This window comes from Lepisosteus oculatus, chromosome 4 (assembly GCF_040954835.1).
Source record: "Lepisosteus oculatus isolate fLepOcu1 chromosome 4, fLepOcu1.hap2, whole genome shotgun sequence".
NCBI lineage: Eukaryota > Metazoa > Chordata > Actinopteri > Semionotiformes > Lepisosteidae > Lepisosteus > Lepisosteus oculatus.
This window is the reverse complement of record NC_090699.1, coordinates 18,501,164-18,524,842: the sequence shown is the minus strand read 5'-3', so window position 1 is coordinate 18,524,842 and position 23,679 is coordinate 18,501,164. Positions and strand designations below refer to the sequence as shown.

Sequence of the window (23,679 nt, the reverse complement as noted above, 5' to 3'; positions counted from 1 at the left end):
AAAGAAAATCACTCCTGCTATAACACTGTCACAGAAATATATTTTTTTTCTGGAGGAGGCATTTTCAGCAACAGATTTTAACAAAAAAATGTTCTCAAAGTAACAGTCCTAACCCTAACTGATTTAACTTATTTTTCGTTATTTGGCAGTAAACGATGACGTTAGACCGACTTACCAAAACCGGTCTTACAAATTCAACAGCAGCGCTGCAGCTAAAGCTCTTCTCAGTGCAGTGCCCTTTGAAGACGTGGCTGAGCCCGTTCCTCTAGTTAATAACCGCAAAGGGAGCCTGTACCTGCCCAGGCTCAGCCTGCTGAGCCCAGGTGACCCAGGCTGGGAGGCGCCCAGCAGGTTGCAGCGAGCGCGCAGCCTGCCTGTGAAGTACCGATACCATCCCAGTAGCTCCATGGCGAATCACAGCCCCTGTATGTTCCCCTCAGCCGGGTGCACCCGTCAGTACAAACCACTTTGCATGTATTTGCAGTCTGAGTGGTTTGCATGTGTGGAGCTCCTTACTAATGACTGAATATGTGTAACTGTCAAGCTATGGAAAACAGAATGCCCCCAGACCGAATACATTTATTAGATTAAACAAGACTAGAAAAAAGGAGAAAAAAAATCTAATTACATCTGAAACTCCGACTCGGATATCTCAACAGCAATAAATGTTTCAAATCAAGGAGGAGGGAGGATCGGTAGAAGACAGAGATAAATATCGATACGTATGTTCCAGATAAACCACGTAGAAATGGGCCCAGTCGTTACCACAGGAGAGGTTATCAAAATGACCGTGATGAGAAAAGTCCAGTTTCCTCTGAAGAATATGCGTGTTACTCACATAGATATATCTTCTGCAGTATCAATGCTTTGTTTACTTCTATTGTGGTGCCCAAGGTCGATTCACTGGTGGTCTTCAGAGTGGCTTCGAAGGTTTTGTTTTTTTGTGGCAGTGATGGTCGTTTTTCCTGAGACTGTCTTGTATTCAAGTGGAAAGGTGGACATAGCATGAGAATCACAAAGAAATAAATTAAACACATTTCATATGACAACAATGAAATACGGAACTAAAAAAAACACTTAAAATGCCAAGGGTTCAAATCAAATATCGTATTCTGTATCGTTTTTTATAATTCAGACTAAAAGATAAAAATATGTAATGTGAAGAGAGATCATATTTCTATTTCATGTACAGGCTGAAATGACTCCATGACAACACTTAGTCATCAGCCATCAGGACTTGGTTTATTGAAGTGGGTTTGAATTTCATAATGCCAGAGGTCAGGTCTTCTCCTCCTTGACCAATTTGCATGCTACTTTTTAGCCTTTTCCATCTGTGAAATTTACCCCACGCAAAACTTACATTTTAAAAGTGTTAGATCAGTGTGCCTCATCAAAATTCACGATTCTCTATTTCTGTGTTATTAGCAATCATAGATGCTATGTCATATCTTTGGCACAGTAAATTTACTGCAATTGTGTTTTATCCAAATTTCCTCCTATTAAATCACCCCTAGATTGCTTGATATTGCATTGTCTGGCTTATGACTAAAGGGCAGCTCCTTAGGCTGTAAATTATAATTGTACTCAAGGCAGTGTGCCTTGGAGAACTAAGGGCACCACAGTCACTGAGTTAGGTAGTTCCAGAAATATGAATTAAATTGAATTCTTCAATTAACAAAATCATTAAAAGGAACACAGACATCAAAGAGCCATAGTTTCAAGACATCAATGTGTCAGTAGCTACACACATCCTGTAATTTTTAATTAGCATTAATATGCATAGTCTGCTACGTAATTATGTGAAATTTGAGTTAAGTATGTCAATGGATGTTTTAAATATATAACATATACTATTCAAACTGTAATAATATTGTCAAAATGATCATATTATACTGTAAGAATTATTTTCTGCAATTTAATAGGCTACAATTTCAAATGGATACCTACTGTATAGTACAAGGTTATCATATTCTGTGTAGGGGTAATTGCTTGCAGTACACATACTAACAACGTGTTGTGGTATTAAATTTTTCCTGGATAACTAATAAGGGTTTGAAGTGACAGTGACTCTGACATTTCTATCACTTATCTGTACATAACATTTTCAGAAGTGCTTGTCTAAAGGCACATGAAATACACAAGCTCTTTAAATGATCAAACCACTGTTACCCAGTCTCCTTTCTTCAGAATAGGCTTGTTTTAGATATTCCTTTTTCAAGTTGGAAAGTCTTCTTTTATTCTATTCTGTGTCTCGCTTTGTAGTTTTAGTTTAATTTCTACGAACGTGAAGCAAATAGATAGATCCTCTGGTAACATAAAAGTGAAAGTTTTTGACAGAAGAGTTACAATTCAACATAGTGAGGAATAATTAATAAGAAATGGAAGTAGCATTGCACCAAGCAAAAGGAAAAAGATTGTTAATGTCATTAACACCAGTTCGTTGGATTCTCAAACTAATGAAAAACTTTCAGTGAAACAAGTTTGCTTCTTTAAAAACCTCTGTGCCTCTTGAGTTTTCATGTGCCATTTTGTATCACTTCAGATGCAACCAGTATTGGGTTTGAGCATTGCGTTAGATTGTGATCCCTTCCTCTGTGTGCATGTAGGTTAGTGGTGGTGAGAAAAATTGAACCTGATCTTTTCAGCATGTTTAATTTGTTGGCAGTTAACAACGCTTGGGATCGTGCTCAGTAACACACAGTGTTTCAGAGTGAAGCTGGGCATCTCAAGATGGTGGCTGTCAAGGGAGCATGAGTGTGGCAGGAGAGCTGTGACAGAGCAGAAGGCCACTAGTTCTGGGTGGCATGGCAGGGATTGGTGTGCTGTGGAGACTCATCGTAGTCAAAAAGAAAGCTGGAAGCACTCTTGCCTGTCAGATGTATTTTGCCTTCCCTTGTTTTTCAATAAACAGTGACAATCAGACATATTTAAACAGGATCTAGTGATGCAGACTGCTGTAGGTCCAGCCGAGCACATGTGCAGTTATTTTGATGGAGTGGCACATCGATTTTCAGAATGATTATTCATTCCATTTGTCCTATTAAGATGGCAGATTAAGATTGTGTGCCCTAACCTTCCACACAGTTCCCCTCCCCTTACTAACATGTTAGCTTTCTGTTTTGAGGGTCTTTTCAGACTTTTGCAATGACTGATTGAGTGTTGGCTTTGTGTTCTTTAATATGTCATTTCCATTACATATTACAATTTCAGCAGTCCATAATCTGACACCTTTGCATATGTTCGCAGTCGAAGACGAGCATCCATCAACACTGTCACCTAAAAAAAAGCAGCGAAATGGAGGCATGCGAAATTCACCCAACTGTTCACCCAAAATGATGAGGTAAGACGACAGCTTTAAAAAAACTCTTCTGGCTTTCAGAAACAAGGGAGCGAGTGAGGGAGAGGGAGACAGGGAGAGAGAAAGAGGGAGAGAAAGGGAGAGTGAGAAGAACCCTTTAAGGCTGAAGTATTTATTCTGTCAGCTTGTCAGCGGTTAATGATAGAGCTGAAAAATTTCTGTCATGAAAGAGAGTATGAAAAGCTGTTTGAAAAATACTCTTGCTTTAAAGTCTCAGCTGTCACCCCAGTCCCGTCCACATGTATTTCTTAAACAGCAGTGGCACTAATGACAGCACTAACCAATCAGAGGGACTCATGCGGTTACTTCGCCTAAGGCCATTCGTCTTTTGTAGGAATCCCTCTGAGTACTGTTTTTGGTACTTAAGGCCATATGTGAGATGTATCATCGCAATCAAAAATGAACTCAAATATTACCTTCCTTTTATCTTGTCCTTTGGAATTAAATTGCTGTTAATTGATTTTGACTGATGAAAGGGCTAAAATTCAACACATGTGGTCATGAGATGAAGAGCAGTATGCATTGTTAAAAAAATACACTAAAGCAATCATTCAGTGAAATCACAAAGTGAAATCTTTGTGAGAGGGGTTTTGGGGGATACTTCATACTTAAAGTTGCTTTCTTTTGAGAATTGATTGCTATTACTCTTTCTCTTTCCTGTTTCTCTGTTTATTTTTGAAAATCTATAAAGAATGTTTCACCTTAATAACGGCGGCGTGCTGTGTACCTCCACATTAGCTTAAATTTGTTGACTGACTCGTCAGATAAAAGAATTGCACACAACTAGTATTTGCTACTGTTGATTCTTAAATTTAGAAAACAGTTTTTTGAAGATAATATTATTTTATGTTCGGTAGCCTACTTCAAAAACTCTTGATGCTTTTATTCAATCAGAGGAAACATTTTAGAAGAGGAATTAGTAAGTATTGTCAGAATTAGTTTCTTCAGTAACATTTATGGTCTCATGAAAATTGTACATTAATATTTCCTTGAAACTCAAAAGAATGTTTTACAAATGTTATGCTATGATGTACTTTATAAATAGAATCTGCTCTGTAGGCTGTAAAATAGGAATTAGATTAAACATAGTCACATCCTTTTAATGCTTTGGCAAATATGTTCTGCTGCCTTAAGTATGAATCTGTATTCTTCTCTCAATGTAATTGGGTGATAGTAGGAAACATGCATCAATACATGTAAATCATGTGCACTCTCTCCATCTATTAAGGCAAGATTGTACATTATATATTCAGAAAGAAAAGTAGAATGTATGTGGTATTAGGTAAGAGGGTCTGATGAGAAGTTTGCTGTGTTTTTTTAAATAAATCTTACTTAACTGCAGCGGCCAAGGTGTAGGTGTGGGTGAGCACTTCCATTGTTTTGTTTAATGGTTCTGTTTGCCCAAAAGCCCTAATCAGCTAACATAAGGATACAAGAAAAGTTTGCAGACGAGAGGAGGCCATTCGGCCAGTGCTCTTGAGGCTCTCATGCTAGTGAGATTGGGGCACAGTTCAGCCCGCCTCTGTCTGGCCTGCTCAGTACAGGCTGCACTGATGCTTGGGGCCCATCAACACCCAAGCGACTCTTCCGCCTCTCGCCTGCAAAAGGGGCTTGAACGCCAGCGCCGTTCTCTCCCCGCTGGTCTCCGCCCGGGGAGGCGCGACGTGTCACAACTGGGGCACAACTCAACGTGCCTGCCACCGTGCCTTCTGCTCCATACCATGAGTGTTAAAACCCACCTCGGGTGGCTGTTAAAGGCATTCTCATATTGGTTTTAGTGCCACTGCTGAAGGCAAGAAGATAATACGAACTGCACGCAATGAAGGTAGAATTCTGAAACTGATCCTGTTAAAGGTCTGAATAGTTGTAAAGTGGATAAAAAAACAAGAGACAAAGAGTTGGACTGCAAACAGCAATACACTGTTGTTTGTAAAACAGAGCTGAGATTTAGACCCAATGCTTTTTGTTGCCCTTGCTTTCCTTACAGCAGTAGTTAGGAATAGTACTATATAATTGCTTAGGACTACTTGTGCTGTATATCCTAAAAATGCAGAAATGGACAGCCCTGCCTTTTCCTTTTGTAGATCTTGTGCGGTAAACAAGAAGTGTGGTTAAGGACTTCACATCTCTTTTCTTAGACGTATTGTTTCACCAGCCTCCACAGATTCTAAACCATTAGCCTTATAAAGGTTCTTCGCCTGTTGGAATCCGTTACACAAGAGAGCGTTGTTAAAAACACCCATGATAAAACTCCAAAGTAAACTGCAGTTTTCTATTTTCAAAGAAAAAAAAAATTGGCGTATTTCCAAATAACTGGTTGTTTTGGAAAGCTATCCAGTTTTATTCCTTAACTTTTAGGAGAAAACCTTTTTGTGTGGAGTGGAAGGTCCCTGTTTACCATGTAAAATATGCATCTTTTCTTTGATCTTTGAGTAATAATAATTCTTGGGAGTTATTTACACTGTTTTGATATACTTCAAAGCAGTGTCAAAGTTTTGCCGCTGTAGGGTACTTCTTTATTCTACTGGCTCTTGGGTACTGAGATGACAGGTCCTCTGTACTAGGTGCAGGCTTTTTTCAAGTCATAGCCCTCAGCAAAACATCAAATTACCAAACATAGACTAGCCTACTTCTACACAAATGCCTTTCCTGTAGATATATTATACCATATATATTAAATACTTTAGTGTTACAAGGTGCATTTTATGCGCAATAGAAAGTGATGGTTTGAGGTAGCCTTAGGGATACTTTATTCTACAAGCAGAAAAAAAAGCTAGTGTATACTGTATCAAGTATGGTTTTTACAGGACTCGGTGCCTCAAGGCCTTTGTAAATAAGTAATGATCAACAGATTGGCTGTGGGTTTTTGAAAAGCATGCCTTTGTCAGTTTGCATGATGGGGAAAATTTTCAAAGCAAAGCCTGCTTTCATTGCCTGCTGAAGAGGGATTGAGGGAGAGGGCTCATCCCAAGCTAGCAGTGTCTGCTGAGCATTAAACTGGAATAGCTAAACATAACTTGAAAAATAAACCGAAAGCTTGCCGAGCTTTAAGGGCAGATTTAAGATTTTCAGTCTTAACCAACACGGTTGATACATGAGCCTCCGATTTCTAATTAACACACAGTCGTTAAATGGAACGAATAGAGAGGTTTCCTGCTGAAAAGGGGGAAACAATTACTGTGAGATAAAAAAACATAACAAAGACCTGGTTCCATCACTCCGATCCATGTGTCTGTTTCAACTCCAAGACCTTTTTTTGCAGAGAAATATAATTTGGAGTTGAGTAGAGTAAGCCCTTAAGTAGTCCCTTCTCTGTTTCAGCATTTGCCGTTTCAGATCCTCTGTATATCTGATATACAGATCTCAGAGTTTTAAACAAAACCATTCTTGCGCTCTCGGGTTTTTGTTTGGAGAGGGTGGGGGCTAAGAGAGGCTGATGAGAACAATATGGCTACATGAGTCAGACTGTTTCCCAGCTGGCTTGTCATTGAGGTAAAAAGAGCTACGGCGGCCTTACAGAAAAGTCTGCCACAAATGTAATGCCATTCCTATGGACTTTTTGTAAGGTTTTCGTAAGGGTCACGGGACCTGCCTAATTGCAGGAAGTCACAATGCATGTGCTCAGATCTGCCCGAATTGCGGCAGGAAGGCAGTCTCTGGTCCGCAGGAGTGGTGGCTTGTGACAGGCAGTCATCAGTGGCCGTCTGTGAAAGACAGCTATCTTGGCAGAGCTCTGCTACACCCGTCATCACAGCTAGGGAAGATTGAAGTGACAGGGGTCCTGAGAGCGAACAGCGAAACAGGCGGCACATAATGAAATATTCAGTTGGAGTGTAAAAGCACTAAACGCTTTCTCTGTTATTAGCACCTGTACCAGATGATTTCTATCTCCATAAAAAGCTCTTTAATTGACATTTTTTTTAATGTTATGTTTCTGTAATCAAAAAGAAGGATAAATAAACAGTAAGGGGAAGAAAATAAAAGGAAACAAGGTATAGAATGAACCTGGGAATGTTAAAAATGACACACTTCTATTACAAAATAATACGTCAGTATATTTTTATAGCAATTTATTCAGAGGGAAAAAAGTGAAAAGTGCAAAGTGATTAATGATTTTTGATTGGTTTTACAACAGAGTATCACAGAACTAACATTGTTTGGATTGAATCTGTTGTTTTTAGGGTAGAGTTATTTTGTAATGGAAATTTTACAAAATTAACCAGATGAATATGAAATAAAATACTTTTGAGAAATATTTCATATAATAAATGTGATAAATAAGCTCAGTGCCAAACATACACCTGAGAACAGCATCAGGGAAACTAATGATGCAAAACTTTATTCAAGAAAATAATTAAACTTTTTGTTTTTTTTAGGGAAAACAAATATTCCTTATGACATTTTAAAGTTTTATCATCAGCCAAATTGTTAAAAATCAGCCTGTAAGATGAAATAAATGAGTTGTATACAAATTGCAAGAAAACAATTTGTATACAATTTGTTTAAACACATTCTTATATTGATAAATAATTTGGAAAAATCTATTTGTCTAGTTTAGAAATCTAAAATCTAAAATTTAGAAATCATCTTCAACACTTCTGTATATTATTTTAATTAAAAAGGTAAAATTGTAAATTCTATCAAATCATTGTTAGTAATCTAATATTTGCTTCTCAGAATATAGGATGACCTCCTCTTATTGATTACAAAGTTACCACATCATGCTGTTATTTTTTAAGCTAATGCAGCAGTCTGTAAAGAAGGAAAGCATTATTGCTAACCAGATGCAGAAAGTAAATGGAAACATTCAGGAAAGTACAGTATTACCTTGATTTAAAAAAAAATTAAAAGCATCTGCATTAATTATTTTATGGTATTGGCATAAGTTTTGATAATGATAAAAACTGATGTTTTTTTAATAAGTATTAATTTTGATTTATGATTCCATACCAAAATATTTTGAAGTCACACGTTTCTTTGTAATATACTGTATATATACTATATGTCATATATACTGTATATATAATCTACATACTGTATATACGGTAACTAAAGATACTGTATATAAATATGTATGTACTGCTGTGCACAAACAGTAAGAGATGTCTCATTTCAGGACACAATTTCAGAATGATACCCACTGGCACATTGAAACTGTCTGTGATCTACTCCCTTACATTCGCCCGAGTTGTGCAACATCTACCACAATAGTTGCAGACTGTGACAATGAATGAAACAGCTCATAGGGCTACACCTCTCAATGTGCACTCATCCCAAGAGAAACTGACTGCACAGCTCATGTCTTTGAGACGAATGACTGTACATTGTGATAACCATGGCTGTCTGGTACAGACAAATAAAGTTGGGTGTCAGTGACTCATTGATAGACTATATCCCAGAGGTCAAGTGTTTCGACATGTCTGTTCATGATAGACTGCGGTGGCTGTGTTTGGGGGTGGTGTTTTGCAGGAAGGGGTTCATCGTGAACAATATGTGGCACTGGCTACACACTACCATGACAGTGTTATCGAGCATCACATGTTACCTTTTGCTTGTTTGCAAGTACTAGATACAATGTCTTGGTTTTGATCCCATTTGGACAAGAGAAAGGGATTCTAAACATATTTTACTGTCAGTTAAAACCAGCATAGTACCACGACAAAAAGCATTAAAAGATAGATTTTTTTGTGTTTCACATTACAATTTCCATTATTACAAGTGATGGTTTTGTTAACTTAGAGGTTTTGCAGTGAAAGGTGTAATGAAGAATAGAGCTGTTTCCCTAAAGCAGCTTTACTGGAAAGGTATTTATACTCTTGCCCCAGGCTATTACCTTAAAGGCAGGCTTTCTGACCTGTTCTTAGAGCCTGAAGCACAGCAGGTTTTTCTTGACACTATTACTCATTTTTTTAATTCGTCTTAAAAGTATGATTCCTAAAACAGTCATATAAATCACCTGTATTACATTTTTAAAAGGAAAACGATAATCTAAAACTAAATTATTGATTACAGCATACAAGTATGTCCTCATTTATAATTGGATATTTAAAATAACTATTTTATTCTATTAATTAGTACATACTGGAATAATCTAATTTACTTTTAACGTTTTTAAAACAAAAATATTGTCCTCAAAGAGTTTTTGTGATAAATGCATAATATTTCTAATATGTACAATATAAATTTAACTGCAATTTTTTAGCAGTCTCCTTAGAAATGAACAATACTCTCCTGTTCATGTAGATTTTATTTTCTTATTATTGAATGATAATTAGATCAAAAGTTCCCATTGTCTATTACACACAGATTTCAAAGAAATGTCTCTTCTTGATCCATATTTATGTGTAGTTCTTGTTTATTTTGGATTATAGCAAAGGGTCCATATAAACCCAAATATTTGAACTGTTAATACCTCCAGTCATTAACCACAATCAATCCAGTCATTTATCAGTTAATTAAATTGCCTGGATTCTGCCAAATGTACGATTGTTTCCTGTTGTGTCCAGCTGTATTCAAATTAGCTTGTTAAAAGCATTTAACTTCAGTAGATGGCTTCTGTGACGGCTTGGTGTGCAGCTCCAGTATTGCTGCTTTCCCCAGCTCACAATTTTCTAAGCCTGAGAAGATCATGCTTTGAACATGAACACAAAGACAGCAAAACCACTGTTATCCCTGTGTTATGCAGAATAAAAATCAGCTGTTCATTCTGTTGATATAAATTAGCCTGTTTGGTTGTGACACACCGTTGAAACATTAATGGACTTCGGATTTGGAAAGCAAAATGTGATTGGGCAAATTGCTAAAATATTTAAAGTTAAAGCTTTTACAGTGAAGAGCATTGCATCAGAAGTTGCAAGTGGTGAAAGCGTGTAATTGGCTTTCTGTTCTAGTGCCAGTCAGTCACCACTGTTTCCATCCCTTCTGCCTCGCTGCCTGCGCTGACGTCTGCACTTTGTGCATTTTGGCATCCAGAGGGGTGACTGTGGCAGGAGCAAACAAACAAATCCAAAGACAATCCGAATCTTGTGTTCGGGAGGCGCTTTGGTAAAACAGCGCACATTTTCCGTGCTTTCTGGCCCTTGCTTTCATTATTGCGCTCGTATTGAAAGGTAACAAAAAAAAAACCCCAACAGAACTCTAGCTGAAGCCTGCAGTTTGCCGATTCACATTCTTGACGCAGGAGGTCTCTGGAACACAACCCGCAGTGGCAACGTGGCACAGTGACAGGGGCTATTCGGGAAACAGAACTGTAGAACAGAGATGATGCCAACAGTTTGTCAATTCATTTTCACCAACAGGCCAGGAACTCCAGCTGTAGTAAACCTGGAATTAGTATAATTCTTACAGTCCTTCGCTAATGTGGTTTATTCATAGATGGATGGTAGTAATTGAAAGTTAAATTGAAGTAGAAATAAAAAAACACAGCAAACAGTCTGCTCTTTGGTCTGCCTTTAACATAAGAGTGCCCATCTTAGACACCTTGATTTGCACTGTAAAATGGAACTGTCTTTATTATCACTATTGTTTGTGTACCTTTCCATCTTTTCTGTCATGTCTGCTGTGTGGGTAGATTTTTAGTTCATCTTACAAAGCAAATACTGAAAAGCAACAAAAAAAAAATACATCTCAGAAAAATCTTTAAACTCTCTCCTGAAGAACAAGATTAAAAACAGTGTGCAGTTTGGTTGGAGATGTGAATGAAATGACAATACTGGGTTAAACCATTTCGTTTCTGCCTTCTCTCGTCACAGACATGATCCTTTACTCATCCCGGGAAATGAGCAGATCGAGAACATGGATGTCAGTGTGAAGAAGTACGACTCCACAGGGATGTTTCACTGGTGCCCATCCAAAGACATAGAGAAGGTTATCCTGGTGGGTATCACAGCATTCCACCTCAGTAAGAGTCACGTGAATTGATCCACTTCTTGCACCTTCTTTCACAGTTAATTCCTTCTCATGTACTGGATACACAATCAAGGTTAGCAGCCACGGAGGGCTGTACTTGGACATGGACTAACCAAAGTTAATGTCACTAACCAAAGCTAGCTATGCTATACTGATGGGCCCTAATAAGAGCAAACTATCTGCTCTAGGCTGCTGACTTTGATTGTATAGGCCCAAAACTGAATTTAAGGGCAGAAGCTCATGAACACTCACATTCTCATAATTCATAGCAACTCGTGGTTTTAAAATACACCATACAGTGTAACTCTGAAAGGTGTTCTTTCTAAGATGTATATATACAGTGCCCTCCAAAAGTATTGGGACAAACATGTCAAAAGTTATTTTTGCTCTACAGTCAAGGAATTGGTATTTGTGGTCATGAGATTCTTATAAATGAGTACAATATAATATTTTATATTATATCGGGTAATTGCTTGCATAGCCTGGTCATATTACAGCAATAAATAGTGTTCAAAGTTCAACCCAGTGATTTCAGGTGACCACAAGTATTGGGATAAATTTCAGAATTAAAGAGTATTTGGTGACATATTCTTGAGGCGATAACTGCATAAAATGTGCTACCCACTGAGCTCACCAAACTTTTGGTGAATTCTTTTGTGAGTCCTTCTTATTTAAGGGTTTTTTTTTGCATGTAAAAGGCTCTCTCAATTGGATTTAAATTTTAGAGTCAGTGTGTTTTTACTGTGTCACCTCCTGATTAACTACTTGTTATATCAGCGGTATCATTTGGGTCACTGTCATGATACGTACTGTATATGGTAAATCCTATTAAATCTGCAAGCATTTCCTTCTACACAGGCAGACAAAATGTTTCTGTAAACTTCAAAATTCGTTCTGTTCTTGTCTCCATATTAACATCATCAATAAAGACAAATGAGCCAGGCTCCAGAGAGGTGGTGTTTTCTGGAGAATCTTCCTTTCTTTCTGCACACTTTTAATCTATAAATCACTTTGGTGAAGGTTTATCTTAATCTCAGCTGTCCACAAAACTTTCCTGGCTCATCTGTGTACTTCCAAGCAAATTCTAAAACTGTTTTTTCTGCTCATGGAACTAAAAACAGGTTTACATCTTGAAGTGTATCCTTTGTTGTCCCTGTCTTTTGTGAACTGTGGATTTTAAAACCTTCACCAATGCACTCTTGAGGTTGTAGATGATTTCACTGACAGTTGTTTTAGAGTTTTTCTTTACAGCTCTGGTAATTTTTCTGTCATCAGCTGCAGATGTTTTTCTTGTCTGACTTGTTCTTGGCTGATTGGTAATTATGCTTGTGGTTTCTTTCCTCAATTTATTTCAAATTGTTGTTTTTGGTATACCCAATTTCTGTATTGTGGTTTTGATTGACTTCTCCTTTTCTTTAGCTCTCAGAATTGCCTGGTTTTCTTTAACACAAAGTTCTTTGGTTTTCATTTTGACTTGCAACTCTGGAACATTGAACATTGAAGTCAAAGCAACAGGGGTTTATAGGATGTTCACAGCTCTTTTATTATCCTAATAACCAAACAAAAAAATGTCTGACCATCAACAAACACCTGTCAGCCAATTTTCCAAGCACGTGCGTACTAGCTGCTTTTGCAGCTGTGTACTTAATGGTGAACTGGTTAATACGGTACTTAGATGAGATCATCTAAGCTCTGAGGTCAATTGCAATGAAAAAACGCTTGGAACAAAGTTGGAGACCAGCTGAACTTGTGCTTAACTTGTGCTGATTGCTCAGCATTGTTGTTGTTCTAATTAGCAAGAGGCTCTGAATCAGAACATTTCAATTAGTCTGTTAATATTTACTGTAGCCCACGTGAATATATAATTATTACTTTGTATATCTTGTGTTTGTATATGACTGAATGTCCCTGTCAGTATTTAATTTATGAACTGCATTTATTGTTAAATACACGGGATTACATTACGTAACTACTAATGTGGTACTCAATTGGCATTAAGTCACAAAACAAACAAATATACCAGCTGCAGGTTTGAATTTCAACATGTATTATAGCGGCTTTTATTCCCATTGATAAATGAAATAGATTCATAAGGAGATCCTTAAGAGAAATAGGCGCATTTTATAAATGACAATTTTATTCATAAACACATATTAATAAACTTCATTATTAATAAATGTGGTGAGACTGGAAAGCAATATAAGTTAAATATTACAGTAAGTTTACAAGAGATGGATGCATAAATTCATTTCCTAGTGACAGTATTATTTTCACTTTATTCGGAAATCCAGTGTTCCATTTAGTACTCTTCTGAGTTGTTAAACTGAGTTGGATTAAGTTAGTCTCCTAGTTTAGTAACCTTTAGAGTGCATCAGCTGTTATTTTGGGTCCATTGCAATTGAGAACAGGTTTAGTACGGAGCTGGGGACTAATTTCAAGTTCATTTTAAGGTAGCACACTAGTTTAGCACGGAGGTGCGTGCTATCCACAGGTTAAACCCCAGTTAGTATGCTGATTTCAGCTCATTGCAATTAGATCATTAGTTTATGATGACCATTGAGGTCCTTAGTTGACCTTAGAGTTGAGTAGTTTTATAAGATAAAATACTTACTGTAGGATATCAATGTGGCAGGCCAGTGGTCATGAGAATATTAGTTTCAGATGACCTGCTACTAGAGGTCATTAGGGTTTAAATGTTTGTACCTACAGTAGGTTAACGTGTGGTGCAGTAATTGATTAATTAGATACTTGGTGAAGGGCAGAGAGCCACATTCTCATATGGGTTTAATTTAGACTACTTTGGCATATATCATGGTGGTAGTTGTTGTTGGTTTGCTCAGAGTAGGTATTTATTTTGTGTGTATATTGAAGAAAAAATCTCATTGCACAGTATTTTGCTTTCCATCGGGATTTTCCATGTGATTAGGCCTCATACGTCACCCACTGAGAGGAGGACCTGTTTATTTTTCATGAGGAATGATTGTTATTACAGTTCATAGTAAGTTAGTTGAGATTTCACTGTCCCAATATTTTTGGAAGGTTCCATATATAAATAGATAAAAATATAGCACATTCAAGTTAACTTCAATGTTGCTGTTCAATTCAGTGATAGTTTGAATCCTTCATATGGAAAAAAATGATATTTTCATTTGTATTCATTTCTTGTGTTCTGAATTTTCCCCTCTTCCAGACTCGAAGTGAAGCGGCCATGACTGTTCTCAGTGGGCATGTAGTTGTCTGTATATTTGGAGATGTCAAATCTGCTCTGGTGGGACTGAGGAACCTAGTGATGCCTTTAAGAGCTAGTAATTTCCATTACCATGAGCTGAAGCACATTGTGTTTGTTGGCTCTTTGGAATACCTTCGACGAGAGTGGGAAACACTGCATAACTTCCCCAAGGTTTCCATCTTGCCTGTGAGTACAAGTTCATGTCATTCTTACATTTTCCAAGATGGCTGTCAGACACCTTAGGGTAACACCTTATCTTTTGTGGTATTTGCTACAATATCTACAATATATGCATTATGCGCTGATTTTTAAATTGATCCAGGCCTTTAACAGCTTTCCCCATTACTGCCAAACTGGTCAGTTCGGTGCTGTATCATTTGTTAAAGCTTTGCTGTATGTTTTTTTTTTTTTTAAATTAACTCTTTGTTAAAAACTTTTCACATTATTATTATTACATCACATTATTATCCATAAGAAAAAAAAGTACAATTTAGTTTAGGCTCTGTCCATGTTAGTCACATACAGAGAATCTACATTTCTCAGGATGTGGTCCCATCTGCTGGTCTAATTTTACTACATAGGATCGTCTTCAAAAAACAGATAAAGTTTAAAGCAAAAGCTAGTGAATTACAGTCAAAGTGCACTAGCAAAACTTTCACTCAGCTAGTTGGAAAAGGGAATAGAAGTCACTATACAGGCTCTGTTTAAGGCAGAGCTACAGTAGCTTCTACATTTTGCATGACATGGGTTTGTACCAGTATTACCAGGCTTAAAATGAAACTTCCACTGCAGTAACTAACCAGGTGATGTCTCTTCAACAAAGGGTACACAAATAAATGTTACAACTGGAATGGAAATTTATCAATACTACGGGAGTCCCCTCAAAAACACACTTTTAATAAATAACAGGTTTTTGGAAGAAGAAAGAGTTAACAAATACGCTTTTTACCTTAGGAATGGAATTTAAGGATAAGTTTCTGATGTTATTTTATTGAAGTTCTACCGTTTTTGTAGCATCAGTTTCGACAGTAATCATTTTTTAATCAAACCTTGTTACTGAAACATTTCATCAAGAAAGGAAACCCTAACACAGAATAGCAGTCATTTTATTTCTGCTTGGATTGCAACAAAAATAAGGTCTATTTGCTATGATCCAATTGCTTTGCATAGCTAAGATGTAAAATGCTGGCATAATGCCCTGCTTTTGTGCTTGTTAGCAATGGCTTGAATGAGTATTAAAACTGAACCCAAAAACGCTGCCATCAGCACCAACTACCCTTTAGATTAATACACATCTCCGATTCCCCAGCACGTAGTTAGATCAGCTGAATGTCACAGCATAAAAAAAGAAAACTTGTTAAGTAATTTCCCAAAGCTCCTTTCTCAATCTTTAATTTGTTTTTCTCTTTTTTTTTTGGCGCCGAAGGGTACGCCATTAAGCCGGGCTGATTTAAGGGCTGTCAACATCAACCTCTGCGACATGTGCGTTATCCTGTCAGCCAATCAGAACAATATCGATGATGCTTCGCTGCAGGACAAGGAATGCATCTTGGCGTCACTCAACATCAAATCTATGCAGTTTGATGACAGCATTGGTGTCTTGCAGGCTAATTCCCAAGGTAAGGACTGCCCTATAATACTTCACTGCACTGCCTGCAGGGGACAAGACCTGGCAAGAAGAATATCCCTCACTCAGTGGTTGAAAAGACCTCACATCAGCTTGGCTGACAGTTAAACCTGCTGATTACTACAGTGGTTTAAAGAAACAGCCATCCTTTGTTTTGTTTTTTTTATGAACCACGGTCACTAATAAATTGGCCTGAACTAGAGAAGATTATAAATGGCTGAGGGGGGATAATTTAACATAAAAATATGAAATTAGAAAAAAAAACACGAAAGCGTTGGTATTTCAAGTTGACTCTTTTATAACACAAGTACTGCACAATTACATTTATCGACATTTTAGTGCTGTGCTTTATCCGTAGGGTTCAATTCTCCTGCGTGGGAACAATCTCATGGAAATGTTTTTCAAAGCCAGCAGTTATACTTTGAGGACAGGTGATCTGTACATTTTTAAAGATCCGCAGTCATGTTCCTAATTAATATCTGCAGCAGCTTTTCTGATCTCAGGCCCAGTTAATCAGTTTTTCTTCATAAACTTAGACAAGCATATTTACCCTGTTGTGCCCATCACAATTTGTCATCTTTAACTGGAAGAAATGATTTTCATATGGCACTTGTTTCTGTTACAGTTGTTTAACTTTCTCAAAAGTTTTGTTTTTCTTTGTTAATATTATGTGGAACAATTCTGAACTAGAGAGGAAATTTGCTGTCTGAGAAGGAATCGGTGTACATATGGATACCTCACACATTAGATCACACTTCAGATTAAAACTATGAAGATCTCCAGAAGTGTGATTAATTTGCACAGCTTAATTTATTAAACCTAAAAAAAACAATTTACTTTACCCAAGCAGTCCTGAAGTAAAAACAAAACCCTACCGAAGTGTTTCTGTTTTTAAATTGTACTGTGAATTTTAACCCTGTCTCTGTTGCTACACACCTACTGCAAGATGATCTTTTTAAAACGTAGAGAGCAAAATAATTAAATGAGACAATTCAAGCAAGTTACAGGGGACCTGACATACTGACACTTTTGTCTAGGAAATCTATCAATACATAATGATGATTCTTTTCTATATCAAACTAAGTTTTGCATTGGGTGTTTATAGTTCCAGTAGAAATGAATGCATTTTAAAACAAATGCAGGAAATAAACATAAGAAGTTGTGATGTACTGTATGGTCTTACGCTCCTTTTCCACGATAAAAAAACTGGTTTGAGTTAAGATCTCAATAGTGTATTGTAAAATACAACACAATTCTACATTATACTTCTACAATAATATCATTTACAATATTGTGTCTTTATTCCTCTGCATATTGGTATATAAATATTTTTCAGAAATGCAGTGATAATAGTGGTACAGTACATTTTAAACCGCAGTGTACTAAGGAGTTGTCTTTTGGTAACAATTCAAATGTTGATTACTCACTCTGGACCCAAAGATTAAAGCCCCTTTTTATATGACAAATGTGTTGGCACTGTCGTTATCCTTGATTGCAAGTTTTAGATCATTCCGACACAGGCGGACAGTGTTTCCATCGCTTTATAAATATTTAACTTTTTATGCTTTCAAAAAGATATTGAAACATAATTTAGAACATTGAAACTTTCTTGCTCGCCTGTCCTCTGATGGGGGGCACCAAAGTTTAAACAAGGAGATGCAAATAAGTGTTCGTGAAAGAGGCTTACAGAACATGCAGCAAAGAACGGGCTTAACTACAGAATTGTTGTCGTCCTGTTTCCTCTAAGTGAAGGCAGAGGGGAAAACCACCACTCTATTTTACTCTATTTTACAACCCTGTAAGACGTGTAGTCACTCTGCAAATTCCTGTGTTACACTAATCACACCGCATTGGTTGCTGAGGTGGTATGGACAGTTACATCGCAACCATGAATGAAAGTAGTCTATTTTTCAATAACAGCCAATCAGCAGAGCAAATATACAGGAAGACAAGCATGTCTGCAGCGTAAAACCTGTAATGTACTGTACAGTATACAGTCCTCGCAATTAGCCTCTGAGTGTACTGTTATCCAATAACACTTCAAGTGCACCAGGTTAACCCCTGTAAGCATTTTAAAGTGAATTCATCATGTAAAGTTTTTATTATCTCTCAAAGCGCTAGGATATTGTTGTTGTTCTTATTCTTAGAATGAATAAATTGTCTGCTTCAGTATGTTTAATATTCAGTCTTGGTGCTTACCCCTGCAAATGTTATTTTGTAATTCTGGTATACTAAAAAGATTGGAAACATCTTGGAATTCCTTAATATGTAAAAAAAATATGGACACAGCAGGAACCTTTGCTTAATTCCCACTAATTGTCTATTGCAAGCCTCTTAGAAAGCTTGTAAATTAACTGCCTTTTTTAAAATTTAATGAGATAATTACATGTTCATAAAATGTTGTTTCAGATGTAGATGATGTCAGTAATGTTTATATAATTGCAAAATGAGCTGCACTAAATCAGCATGCACAATTAAGGGCTCTATCTTGATTGGACAAGACAGCAGTGTGGGACATTATCATTAAGGGCTTTCATGTGCTAAACACCTACTGTACTGTATTATCAGTATCTGAGCTGGGGTATGGATTTTACTGAACTTGTAATGTACAGTACATTTCAGTTGTTTAAATACAAAGATGGGCTTTGTTGCCTTTAAGTTCTGATTATGCAGTTTATTAACCACAAAGAAGCAGAGTTTTACATTGGATAAAAGCATTCTCTATTATTGCATTAGAAAATATTACATTTCATGTAAATGTAAAGATTGAAACTCATCAGTGTATTTCTACCTGGATTAAAATACAATTTATTGCTCCAGCCTGTAGTAGCTACAAGAGTATTTGGCATAGTTATTTTAGTCTTAATTGGTATTAGCTCATTACTATTTCTAATACCTGTGTTTTAACATTTTTGAAAAGGTTTTTTGATAGTGTATTGTCTGCTACTACCCTATACATGTCTACGTATCTTCTGCTTCTGAATTTTCATATTCCATTGGCATTCTGCTTGCAGCGATAATAGATTTAACGAGTAGTAAAACAATGAACCTGTTCTAGTTCAAATTAACATTTATTTGTTAGAATTGGGATTTTTTCAAACAAAATCTAGATTGGGCCTCTAGACACAAGTCTTAATTATATAATCTGCTTAAACGTCCAATGAGCACCACTTTAATTTAGCATATAGTATGTCAAAAACATCCAGTGTTTTTTATTCCATGTGAGTATCATCTGAAGCATGCGGCTATGAATTTCACAGAAAGTTTAAAAAGCAGCTTGAATTGCAAGAGAAACTCTGAGATGTAATCCAGACTCCATGGATAAGAGTGTTCTATTTTTCCACTTGCAGTTATCCGTTCTGATATTTGTGTTTTTAGCATAAGTTCAAATTTATGTTTTTCTACGTTAGTGTCAGGAAAAATACGGTTGCTCACGGAATAATGAAATCTACTTGTCACTCTCTAGAGGAAGTAAATGTCATACTTTATGCACATCAACAAATTAACGTGAAAAAGAAAATATAACTGCTGCTGGTTGGCACCAATTGCTACAAGCACTTCCAGTGGGGCTTTATCACTGACACATCCAGGGACTCAATGTAAAGTAATTCAGTTCACATTGCAGTTTTACCAGCAATGCTGAACATTTTGTGTCCCCTCTGTTTTACAGGGTTATTCGAGCACATTGTAGTGGTGCTTCAAATTCCCTGACAGAAATGGCAAAGTCTGTGTATTGAATTTGCAATTCTTTTTAAAAAACTTTTGTGACCTGAATATATTCCTTGCATTATGGTTGTCACTTTAAAACTATAAGCTTGCGTTTTCTTAAGTCAGCATTAAATGATGGATGTCAAAACACAGGCAATGTATTATGCATATAGCATTACTGATTTAAGGTGTTTACTTGTCAGCTTGAAGGAATGTGAAATGTCAAGTCGTGTGAATTCATTCGCATGTCACTTGTAGTGTATTGCATGGTTCAGAATGGCACTGTTTCTGATAAAAGGTTTTCAGGTTCCACTTCACCACTTTTGTGGTAACAAAATGAACAACATATAAAATTTATACCTGCCGGCTGATGGAAGGCTATAAATGCTAAATACGCCTCAGCTGACCCTTCTGGGTAGAATATCCTTTTCCCTTTCTGCCTTGTTTAGAAGGTCTCAAGAATAATCTGAGATTCTTTGGGGTTTTTTTATTTCATTCTTTCTGGCCCCCGAAAAGAATACACGCTGCAGTCCTTTGCATTAGTGGAGACACACCCTTTGAGATCTCTGTTCGTTTAAGTTCCTGACATTTTGGATTTCTGTTGGTGCCACCACCCAATTTCATTTCTGTTCTTTGGTTGTTTTTTTTCTCAAGGGTTCACCCCTCCTGGAATGGATCGGTCATCTCCAGACAACAGTCCAGTCCATGGCTTGGTCCGTCAAGCCTCTGTAACAACAGGGGCCAACATCCCCATAATTACTGAACTAGGTAAGATCATATCGCTGCTGGTAATACACTCTGTCGAATGAGCAAACTACTGTTGAGAGACAGTAACTGTTCTACATTTTCTGCCATTGCAGACTTAAACCCTTAATTTCTTCTACACACCAGAAACCTTATTTGAAATATGTATTTTATATCCAGAAGCATATGATTTTTTTTCTGGATTAACCATCTGTGAAGTTTTGTAGGAAAAAAGCTGGACTGGCTTGTAAGGGAAGCGAAGTGATTATAGTACCACATCGCTGACATTTACAACATTAATGTACAATAGCAGGAGTGCTGCCTTGTCTAAAATCGCAGGGTAGCAAAATGGGTCCATTTATTAATAACAGTGAATCTGCCTGTATTCCCATGGTATCAGAACTCATGAAAGTTGCAGTTCTCAGTGGGTATTAAAGCACGCTAGAGACTTGCCACTATAAGATTTCCCCTAACCCTGTTAAAAGGCCATGCATAAAAACAGGTTCCACAATGGACACATTTTCTCTATTAATGGGATTTCACCCGGTTTTGCAAATGGTCCACACACAAAAAAGAAAGAACTGAATAACTAGCCATAGTGTATCAAATCTAATGTAATTTAAATGTCTTTTTAAACATTAATATCAAACATGCATTTGTAAATTATTACTAAGATACACAAGAGCTTTACATTGAATTTGCACAGCCAGTCTTTGAAATGAAATATTTCAGTAATAAAAAACAAAATAATCTCACACTGTTGTTCAGGAAAGTGAGCTATATGCACTCCGTTTTATGGTTTATCCTTTATACGGTATAACACATTGGGTGATTCTGAGTATCATATATTTTAGAACATTTTAAAGGAGTTAATAAAATTATTCAAAGAGGCAGAAAAAGTCTAGGCGGAAGGAAGGTTTAAGTTTCAGTGGATATTTAATTCAGAAAAAAAGGATAAAGTAGCTTAATGTCTTGAAATGTATTTAGTGATTTATTTAGTGCATAAAGTGAGGCGATTCAACAGCAGGCGCGTAGTTCACCCATTTGTGCAGTGCGTTTCAGACATGTGGAGGGCTGTGCTGTCAAGTGCTTTTCGTTTCGTTGCTCGTTGTCCTTTCTCAGTCTTCCATGCCTCTTTCTTGAATATGTTTCAATAACTGTTTCCCCCAACGCTGTTTTGCATCATTAGCTAAACCTGGCAAACTACTGCCGTTGGTTTCACTCAGTCAGGAAAAAAACAGTGGAACCAACATTCAAATGATAACTGAACTGGGTAAGCAGTGCCTTTGTCCTTTACCGCAGTGTCGTTCTTCCTCCCTCATCGGCTTCACTTGATTTATCTGGCTGCAATAGAGGGGCTGCTCCCATGACACCACTTTGAACACATTTATTCTTGGTTCTGGTTGAAATTGACTGTCTTGTTTTGGCCTTTTTTAATGATTTTTTTCAGAGAGCATCACTAGGCCTTTGATCACACTAGTCTGTCCTTGTGGCTGTTTCCATAGCATCTCCTCACAGTTCATTTCTTCGGCCCAGGCCCTTTTCATCAGCCTCTTGTCAATATGACTGACATTTCTTTTCACAGCTCACAGGAAGTCTGGGAAGAAATAAAATATCAAAAACAAAACTCGAGATCAAACCTTCCTTTAAGCTGTTTATTTTTTGCTAGACCTAATCTCCAAAGCATAGATTTTGAAGCTATGAAACAAAGGCGGCTTTAGTGATGCACTTTTCAAATAAAATGGGATTTCAGTGCTTTATCTGAAAATTATGTCCAGTGGTGCTGGAAAGCTCACTAGAAACAATGCCTTAGTAGAACATGGCACAATCTAAAGAAGGTTTAAAATACTATTAATTTTAAAGCCGCAGACCTACAGTGTGTACAGGAATATATCTTTTGCATCTTGAACCAGTAATTGTTTCTGTGTAATACTATGTTGAAGCATGATACTGAACTGATTGTAAAGCTATTGAAACAGTCAGGCAGTGATACTGTAAAGTGCCTGTCCATTATAATTTTACATTTAATGTTTTGAATGTAAAAAAAACTCTCAGAAAACCGGATTTATAATGTATGTACAGAATGTTTAAATATACATGTTTAAACTACAAAAACAGATGGCATTTTCCTACTGAGTACTGTTAACTTAATGGTCTCATCACATAACATTTCTTAAATAGTTTTTCACTTTGCTCCAAACTCTCTTTAAACAAGAAAGCTCTCTTATATTTCAAAAGACAGTCTTTTTCAGATACAAACTGAAATGTATATTTGAGTTGTGCGCATAGTGACACGTCAGTCAAATGTTCTTGCCTTGGATACGTACAGTTTCATGCTATGGAAGTGCATGGTCCTGTAAGTGCATGGATTCTGTGGATGTGACCTGTACTGAAAGTGATGGACTTTTGAAAACCAATCATGATTAAAGTGTTTTATTTATCTGTCTTCATACACTGTATGATCATAGGTAAAATTAATGGAGTAGGTGGGAAACAAATTGCTGACCTAAAACATTGTTCCATTTAGCAGTTTTTCTCTTAAATACCAATTTGTAACAGCTTCTGTATTCCAGTACTGATAAAAAAAAATAGTTCCAAACCTTGCAACATGCAGGCAGAATTCATAGCTGCCTGTTTGCTGCAACTTATTGAATTTGGCCACTGACTCTTACGTGAATAATCATTTGCAAGTCGATACTAAGTGTGAAATTCTTGTGTATAATAAAGCACTTTGTTAATGATTACCGATCACTGATGCATCCAGCAGCCTTGTTGGTAATAGTTAGCTGTGTGTTGTCAGTGCTTCATGCAGCTGCAGGCATCACTAACTGTTTGTTCTTGTCTCCTCAGTGAATGACTCCAATGTTCAGTTCCTGGACCAAGACGATGATGACGATCCCGACACAGAGCTGTATTTGACACAGCCCTTCGCCTGTGGAACCGCGTTCGCTGTCAGCGTGCTAGACTCCCTAATGAGCGCGGTGAGTCCATGCCTTTGCATAAACATGCAACTCCTGTGGTGTAGACAGGGCTTCCCTTGTTCGCCTGTTTGATCACGCCGTTCCCCTTTAAAATTACCATGGGACTATTTGGTTTGATATTCAA

At 37.0% G+C, this 23,679-nt stretch overlaps 1 protein-coding gene across 22 annotated transcripts in view; it reads left to right on the top strand.

Annotated features, from left to right (window-relative positions):
- The window catches only part of kcnma1a (potassium large conductance calcium-activated channel, subfamily M, alpha member 1a), a 206,354-nt gene that overhangs the window by 160,911 nt on the left and 21,764 nt on the right, over positions 1-23,679 (top strand). For 11 of the 22 annotated variants that reach the window (XM_069188895.1, XM_015346309.2, XM_015346299.2 and 8 more), the window contains 6 exons: positions 3,247-3,340; positions 11,110-11,233; positions 14,457-14,681; positions 15,922-16,114; positions 20,485-20,598; positions 23,425-23,555. In XM_069188895.1, coding sequence (XP_069044996.1) covers positions 3,247-3,340; positions 11,110-11,233; positions 14,457-14,681; positions 15,922-16,114; positions 20,485-20,598; positions 23,425-23,555 — 881 coding nt within the window. Of the gene's footprint in view, positions 1-149; positions 453-3,246; positions 3,341-11,109; positions 11,234-14,456; positions 14,682-15,921; positions 16,115-20,484; positions 20,599-21,763; positions 21,848-23,424; positions 23,556-23,679 lie in introns of all 22 variants that reach the window. The other 11 variants (XM_015346293.2, XM_069188893.1, XM_069188894.1 and 8 more) reach the window with 3 other exon arrangements.